This window comes from Capsicum annuum, chromosome 11 (assembly GCF_002878395.1).
Source record: "Capsicum annuum cultivar UCD-10X-F1 chromosome 11, UCD10Xv1.1, whole genome shotgun sequence".
Classification (NCBI taxonomy): domain Eukaryota; kingdom Viridiplantae; phylum Streptophyta; class Magnoliopsida; order Solanales; family Solanaceae; genus Capsicum; species Capsicum annuum.
This window is the reverse complement of record NC_061121.1, coordinates 227114451-227122922: the sequence shown is the minus strand read 5'-3', so window position 1 is coordinate 227122922 and position 8472 is coordinate 227114451. Positions and strand designations below refer to the sequence as shown.

The 8472-nt window shown below is 35.9% G+C and overlaps 1 protein-coding gene across 1 annotated transcript; it reads right to left on the bottom strand.

The window, feature by feature from the left end:
* Positions 1–3992: 3992 nt before the first annotated feature.
* Positions 3993–8179, bottom strand: LOC107848476 (apoptosis-inducing factor homolog B). Its single transcript, XM_016693247.2, has 4 exons — positions 7945–8179; positions 6131–6387; positions 5011–5471; positions 3993–4476 (listed from the first exon to the last, which is right to left on the bottom strand). The coding sequence occupies exons 1-4, from the start codon at positions 8067–8069 to the stop codon at positions 4213–4215; spliced, it is 1107 nt and encodes a 368-aa protein (XP_016548733.2). The 5' UTR covers positions 8070–8179; the 3' UTR covers positions 3993–4212.
* Positions 8180–8472: the final 293 nt, after the last annotated feature.

Sequence of the window (8472 nt, the reverse complement as noted above, 5' to 3'; positions counted from 1 at the left end):
ACGTCTTGGATTTTCTTCATTATGTTCATTCTCAATTGGCTCATCACGGGGTCGTTTAGATCCTCCACTAGACTGTTCATGTCTAAGTTTATACGGGTAAATATTTTCAAAGAATTCAGCATTATCTAATTCAATTATCGTATTTTCATTAATATCCGGATGTTCGGATTTATGAACCAAAAATCGACATGCTTTACTACTTTTAGCATATCCTATGAACACGCAATCCACCATTTTAGGTCCTATCTTAACCCTTTTAGGTATAGAAACTTGAACCTTCACTAGACACCCCCACACTTTGAAATATTTCAAGTTGGGTTTCCTTCCTTTCCATTTTTCGTAAGAAATTGATTGTGTCATACTATGGGAAACTCTGTTGAGTATACAATTGGCCGTAAGGATAGCCTCCCCTCATAAGTTTTGCGGTAAACCAGAACTTATAAGTAAGGCATTCATCATTTCCTTCAAAGTTCGGTTTTTCCTTTCTGCAATTTCATTAGATTGAGATGAATATGGGGCCGTAGTTTGATGGATTATTCCATTCTCTACACATATTTGTGCAAAGGGAGATTCATATTCTCTACCCCTATCACTTCTTATCATTTTGATCTTTTTGTCTAACTGATTTTCAACTTCAGTTTTATATTGCCTAAACGCATTTATTGCTTCATCCTTATTATTTAGAAAGTAGACATAACAATATCTAGTGCAATCGTCAATAAAAGTTATGAAATACTTTTTTCCACCAAGTGATAGTGTTGACTTCATATCACAAATGTCAGTGTGTATTAAGTCTAAGGGATTGAAATTCCTTTCAACGGACTTATAAGGATGCTTTACATACTTCGATTCCACACACGTTTGACACTTTGATTTATTGCACTCAAAGTTTGGCAAAACTTCTAAGTTAATCAGTTTTCATAACGTTTTGTAATTATCATGCCCTAAACGTTCATGCCATAAATCATGAGACTCAAGCAAATAAGAAGAATTCAAACTTTTATTTATTTCAACAGTCATTACATTCATGTTATAAAGGCCTTCGGTCAGATAGCCTTATCCTACACACATTTCTCCTTTGCTAATTACAATTTTTTCAGAAACGGTTACACATTTGAATCCGTTCTTGTCTAGAAGTGAAACAGAAATTAAATTCCTACGTAACTCCGGAACATACAAGACATTGTTAAGTGTCAAAACCTTTCCGGAAGTCATCTTTAAGAAAATTTTTCCTATTCCTTCTACCTTAGTCGTAGCGGAGTTAGCCATGTAGATCATTTCTTCTACTTGAGCCGGAGCGAATGACGAAAACAACTCCTTATTGGCACATACATGGCGGGTGGCACCAGAATCCATCCACCATTCGCGAGGATTCCCCGTCAAGTTACATTCTGAGAACATAGCACACAAATCATCGCATTCTTTATTGGATTCAATCATATTTGCTTGGTCCTTCTTCTTGCCTTTCTTTAGGGCACGACAATCTGTGGACTTGTGGCCAATCTTGCCACAGTTGAAGCATTTTTCCTTGAACTTTTTCTTGGGTTGATTTCTTCCTTGTTCAGCTTTCTTCCTTTTCTTAGAATTATTTTGGTCATTTTCTACAATATGTGCTCCATTAATTGTAGAATTCCCCTTTGACCTTCTTTCAACAGCTTTATTATCCTCTTCAATACGTAGTCGGACAATAAGATCTTCAACAGTCATCTCCTTGCGTTTATGCTTTTAGTAGTTTTTGAAGTCTTTTCCACGAAGGTGGTAGCTTCTCAACTATCACCATTCATAATTAAACCTACAAAACAGTTTATGTGAGTATTAAAAACATTTTTAATTTGTTCAACTAAGGTATTTTTCAAAGATATACCTTCTGCTAGGAGATCATATATGATGACTTGCAACTCCTGTACTTGAGAGACAACAGATTTGCTATCTATAATTTTGAAGTTCAGGAACCGTGCAACAAGGAATTTCATAATTTCCACATCCTCCGTCTTATATTTTTGTTCAAGTGCCCTCCACAGTTCCTTTGATGTCTTGGTTCCACTATAAACATTGTAGAGTCGTCTTGGAGACCACTCAGAATATAATTCCTGCAAAGGAAGTCCAAATGTTTTCAAGCTTCTACAATAACGAAGCGGTCTTTGTCCGAGGTTCCCTCGGGCACCTCAGGAGCGTCTTCGCTAGTGAACCGTTGCAGACATAAAGTGGTGAAGTAAAAGAACATCTTTTGCTGCCACCGCTTGAAGTCAATGCCCAAAAAATTTTCGGGCTTCTCCACCGGTGCCATTATTGGCGGAGCATTTGTGCGACTTGATATGGCAATATTAGTTGCCCCCACAGACGTTGTCGCATCCATCATTTGACTTTCGTTAGTCATCTTTCCTGTCAACACAAGACAGAAAAATTTAGTATTTTCAGAATACTACTTATAAAGTTAAATAACTTTTCAACTTTTCTTCTTGTTTCTAATTAACGATGAAGTTTTTATAACTTCAAATCGTCAACCGAGTGAACTTTAACTTGTGATGAAGATTTTATGTCTTCTAATTACTAGTTAAATTCAAGCGGAGTAGAAAGCTTAAAGCTTTAATCTCCAAAAATAAGTTATACAGATTTTGTAAGATTATTCCTTAAGATTGTTATTTCCTTCTACGGGTACGCAGAATCTGTATATGCAGAACAACAACTTCAACAAAAATTCAAGTATAAACAAGAACACAATGAAGTATATCAAATACCCTCAACACAAGATCAAAATGACCTTTCCAAAAGGTGTATTTTATTCTTTCAGAAAGTAGATGAAACAGAAATGAATAAGGTCAAGTCGTCCGAATTCACAGACTTTCCTTAAGGAATAATTCCACTCACCGTACCCGAAGTTATGGAATCTTCCTCCCAGGACAAAATTGTCTTCAATCCGACTATAGCGGTACCTCAAATAGGCGGATTCTTCGAACGCACAGAACTTTTTGATTGATCACATAGAATATTTGTAAAGAAAAGAAGAGAGTTTTCATTTTGAAAATTTCATAACAAAACCTGTGAAGGAAAGCAGGTTTATATAGCCTAGCAAATGCCTTTTCGAAAAGGTGGCATTGGTTCACTTAAATGGTGTGATGTTTCTGAAAATGCATGTCTACAGCTTTTTTGTTGAAGCAGTATACCATTTCACCAAACAGTGCACCTTTTTGAAACAGTGCATCACTTCATTGAAGAATTGCATCCATTTAGTTGAAACAGAAACAGTATATCAGTGCAGTGCATGCATCAGTTCAGTCGAAAAGAAATACTGCATCATTTCAAAAACAGCGTATCAGTTCAGTCGAAACAGTGCATCAGTTCTGTCGAAACATTGCATCTGTTACTGTTACTGCATGCATATAAATGGAGTATTGATCAGATTTCATCAAATAAAGTTTGTCCAAAAAAATAGATCTCATCAGTCGTTTTCCAAATCCGAAGCCAAGCAAGCAACAACGACAACGACGACAACGCGAGGCATCTCTTATTTCTTGCCTCACTTATCATGTGGAGTAAGTATTCATCATTATAAACACTCCAAAGTTCCTTTCTCCCACCAATGTGGGAGAATTAGTGAACTTTCCAATTTTGGGAGTACATTTCCAAATTGGTGTCTCCTCTTTTCCACCATTTTTTCTCCATTTTCCATTCACACTTCTATGAACCCAACATTCTTAATATAAATGAATTTTTAAATAGAACAACACACTTTTGTGGAGTTTTTGCTAAATATATGAAACCAACATGCCTAAAATGTTGATAGCATCATTAAATACTTATCAAAAAAAAGATATCATTTTATTAGACGGACTAAAAGGAGTTTTTTGCTAAATATATGGAAGAACCAACATGTCTAAAATGTTGATAGCATCATTAAATACCGATAAAAAAAAAACGATCATTTTATTAGACTGACTAAAAAGATAAGTGTGTCACATGACGCGGCAAGAGTAGAAAATAACAAGAGAAAATAAAGAAAGAATAATGCATCCTATACTCATAACTATAACAGATAATATTACATATTTATATAGCAGATCTATTCAAAAACTCCTATGCACATTCTACTGCAAAATGCAAGTAGAAGAACTCAAATTTTGGTCATGATAAACATACAAAATAAAAAGGAAACACCATTTTCTCACACTCAAAATGATATGATGATCAATCATATGAATGAAACAATATACATTACTTAGGATTTAGCCCCATTTTCTTCCTGGTTTTCCCTACATATAAATCTTTAGACTTGATCATCCCGGGGACTAATCCAATGATCGTTGTGAACGGAAATTGAGCCACTGCATCTTGCCTTCCCAACGAAACAATAATCTTTGGTGATGAACGAGGCTCGTATTTTGCAAGTTTGCTTTCATTTCCCCCGCTCATCAAAACTTTTAAGTTCTTCGCAGCCACTAGAGAGTGTTTCTGAGCCGCGTATCCTTGTTTAGGTTCCTGGTATCAGAGAAGCATTAGAATTCAGTTGAACAGTAGAATCGAAAAATTCAAGTATGTATTCTCGTACTCGAACTAATATCAGTCCACGACATTTCATGAATAAAATGTGATCAATTTAACCAACCAATGTATGACCAAAGGCATGGTGGAAAATGCCCCCCATCATCGAGAAATAGTATTGACTAATCCTAAGCAAAGTGGTCGACAACATTAATATCACTATTCTCGAACAAATTGGAGCTAGTCTTCTTTTCGTACTATTAATAATACGAAAATAATGGTCAAAAATCGGATTCAATTGTCAACTGACCCTATCGGAAATAAGATTGTATACTGATTCAAGAGAAACCAGAGTTACATCTCTTTTCCATTCAAGAGTTCTTATCGATTTCCACACCCCTTAGAGACTATGAAAATGGACAAATTCCTTTTCTTAGGAACACATACAACATTCGTCACTACAAAAAGTAGAAACACACCTTCACATATAATGAAACGGAGGGAGAATAAAATGCTATTGACAGTGCTTACCTTAATATCAGTTACATCTCCAACAGCAAATATGTTTCTATGACCCTTGACTCTAAGATTTTCATCAACTTTCAATCTTCCAAAGTTATCGATTCGATCCTTCAAATATGTCTCCCTTAACCACTCCGAACCCGGTGGCTTTCCCGTGCAAAGAAAATGGAAATCTGCTTTGATAGTTTCTCCGGATGAGGTGAAATATGTTCTGTTTCCACCCGAGGTGTTCGTGTTACTACTCATATCGACTGATTGCATCAATTTCACTTCAACATTCTTGTTTTTCAACCATTCTAAAGTCTTGTCAGACGCTTTTGGACCAATGAATTCCAGTAGTCTGGATCCATCGTGCACTAAAGTTACTTTCTTCTGAGGAAAATCGACAGCGATTTCTGCAGCAAGTTCAACACCAGTAGGACCACCACCAACAATCAATATAGAATCAGCTGCTTTTATCTTTTTATTCTCTGTAACAACGAGAATGATACTAAAATCAGTCAAACCTCGCAACATTTGTGACTAGTAATATCGGATTTAATCACTAGTATATCTCGACTACTTCTTTGTGAAATAGTAAAGCAGTCACGATCAAGACAATTGGCTGAATCCCTTGAAAACTTGCCAGAGAAGCTGGTTTACAAGTAAAGAATCTTAGCACAATGGATACAAAATTACAATGCTTTAGTTTCTTTTTATCATTTTTCAAAAAGTTGATAAACTTGGCTTGAATAGATATCTCATACGATTACTTGGTTCTAGCAAAACTTAGCACAAGTAATTTACAACATATCTCGCTTAATCCCATAAGTTGGATCTGGGGAGGGTATAGTGTACCTTGGAAGGTAATGAGGCTATTTGCGATAGACCCTCAGCTCAAGAAAAGCATATCAAAGTAGATCGAAAAAGATATAACAAAGGTGAAGAAATCATGACACGATACTATAGAAAAGGGAACAAATACTACAACAAAATAGTATGATAATCAAAGTATAAGAGAATAGATAGTAACAGAGATCAAAAGACAAGCTTACTAGTAATTTGCTTGCTGGTAAATCGAATGAATTAAGCACATAGATCTGAACAAATTGCTATTGCAAAAGAAGCCTTTGATGCTATTTAAATATACCTATTAGATACTCTTCAAATCTGTCTGCTCTAGTTACAGGCACGGGATCATAGTGACCGGTGGCTACCACGAGATAGTCATAGGCAACTTGATGTCCGTCTGCAGTCAAGACTTCTTTGTGGGTGATACTAGTAACTTTGGACACTATGAGACGCCCATTGACAAGGTAATCTTTGTGGTGGATCAGTGATCTCTCCGCGAACAAAGGCTCTACTGTTGCTCTTAAGCTTGCCCATGGTATCTCAAAATAGTCCTTCCTGTTAAACAGGTGATTCACTACTCATTAAGACACATTGAATTCACCAAATTGAAATGCAACATTCAACTAAGTGCACCAGGAACGTATGTGGTTAAGCTTAGGACAAACGTTTTACCAGATTTTGCATAAGGAGTTGGGTACCTAGGTTCACCTTAGGACTACGTTCCACCCACAAAATACCGATGGTCAGTCTGAGCGGCTTCAAGCCTTGTGAACAATCTTTGGCAAAAATGCAAAGTAAGGCCGCATACAATAGACCCTTGTGGTCGGGCCCTTCCCCGAACTCTGCGCATATTAGTGCACCAGGCTGCCCTTTTTTTTTTTTATATGTGAAGGCTCCTCCAACAAATATGCTTCACATATTAATCTTACAACAACAACAACTATGCCTCTATCCCAAATAAGTTGGGGTCGGCTATATGAATCCTCATTTCTTCATTTAAGCTCATATCATATCGCTTCATACGTTAGTCTTGATTATTCAATATTGTACTACATTAATAAGCTCCACGACGATTTTATCAACTGTGTAAATTATAGTGCCAGACAAAACATTTTAAATCCAAATGATCTGTCAAGCAAATGTGAATTTGCTAGTGAATCTAAAAAGCAACAAGCAAATTTAGCTTTGACATTGCATCCAGAATTTGTCTAAACTCAATAAGCAAACAACAACTAACATATAGTTGAAAAGTTCCTATTTTACCTTTATAAACATGTTCATGTAGCCATAAAAATGTCATGACCCATCTAAGACCACACTTCTTAATGGTGTAGAGATCACAATTTGTGAACTCTACCAGAAAATTCAGTTTCTGTTAGAGTTCTTGGAGGCTAATTTACCCTATAATTTCATGCAACATCACAAAGGGATCAAAATCCTCGATCTTGATAATCAAATACATCAAGAAGATCCACAAACCCTCCATCAAATCTAAATATTCATAAGTTTGAGAAATACGTCATTAACGACCCTCAAATTACAGAGATCAAATCAAACCTTCCTACATTCAAGACATACACCACTAACGCCCCTTCAATTACGGAGAAAATCAAAAGAGAAGAATCACGGGAGGAACAGAATTGTACCCATATCATTTATCAATAATTTCTTCATATTTTTTTTTCATGGTTGAAATTTATTTTTCATGAATTAAAATTATGTTGCAAACAAATGGTACTTGTCATGTTTTTTCTATCATGAACTCTGCGTTTCAGTCAAATATCATTACATAAAATGAAACATAACATGTCAACCAAAAATGCTACAGCAGTGGTTGAGCCAGAATTTTTATCAAGGGGTTCAGAAGTGAACATACGAACTAACCAAAAGGGTTCGACATCTACTATATATACATAAAAAATAATTTTAATCATGTATATATATAGTCTAATTTTTCATCGAAAGGAGCCCATCCCAAGTGTAGCTCCGCCCCAGGCAACAGCACTCGAGTTCGATCCTTCAAAAGTTGTGCACTTTTGAAAGATCCGACACACACCTTGCAGAATTTTTGAAGAGTCCGAGCAACAATAGGGAGAAGGAAGATGAGCTTACGGATCAATAAGAGTTAAGTCAGCATCAAATTGAAGAGACTTAGCAATGAGGGAACCAGCCACTCCACCACCAATCACCACCACCCTCCTCCCTCTTCCACCACCCCACTCAGCTGGATTCTCCATCTCCACTATACTTTCTTTTTCTTAATAGGAATGAAAATGGCAAAATCAAGAATTGAACTAAGAAAGAAGAAGAAAATTAAATATAGATGGACATTGTCAACTCCGCGGGAGCTACAGCTGTTTAAAATAATACTTTTTAAATGACAAGTAATGATGAAAAGGACAAAAAAAAAAAAAAGATAAAAAATTACTCCCTCCGCCCTCCGTTTCAAGAAGAATGATCTTTTTTAACTTAAAATCGAGTTTAAAAATATAAGCGAAAAAAAAAAATTTACTTCCTCTGGCCTCCATTTCAAAAAGAATGAACGCTTTTAACTTAACGCAGAGTTTAAGAAAAATAATTTACTCCGTCCGTTTTAAAAGAATGTCCTCTTTTAACTTAGCATGGAGTTTAAAAATTTTT

Coding starts and splice junctions, on each gene's coding strand:
- LOC107848476 (XM_016693247.2), bottom strand. CDS start 8,069: ATGGAGAATCCAGCTGAGTGGGGTGGTGGAAGAGGGAGGAGGGTGGTG. Junction 5,472..6,130: donor ATTTGAAGAGTATCTAATAG/GTATATTTAAAT, acceptor TCGTTGTTACAG/AGAATAAAAAGATAAAAGCA. Junction 4,477..5,010: donor GAGATGTAACTGATATTAAG/GTAAGCACTGTC, acceptor CTCTGATACCAG/GAACCTAAACAAGGATACGC.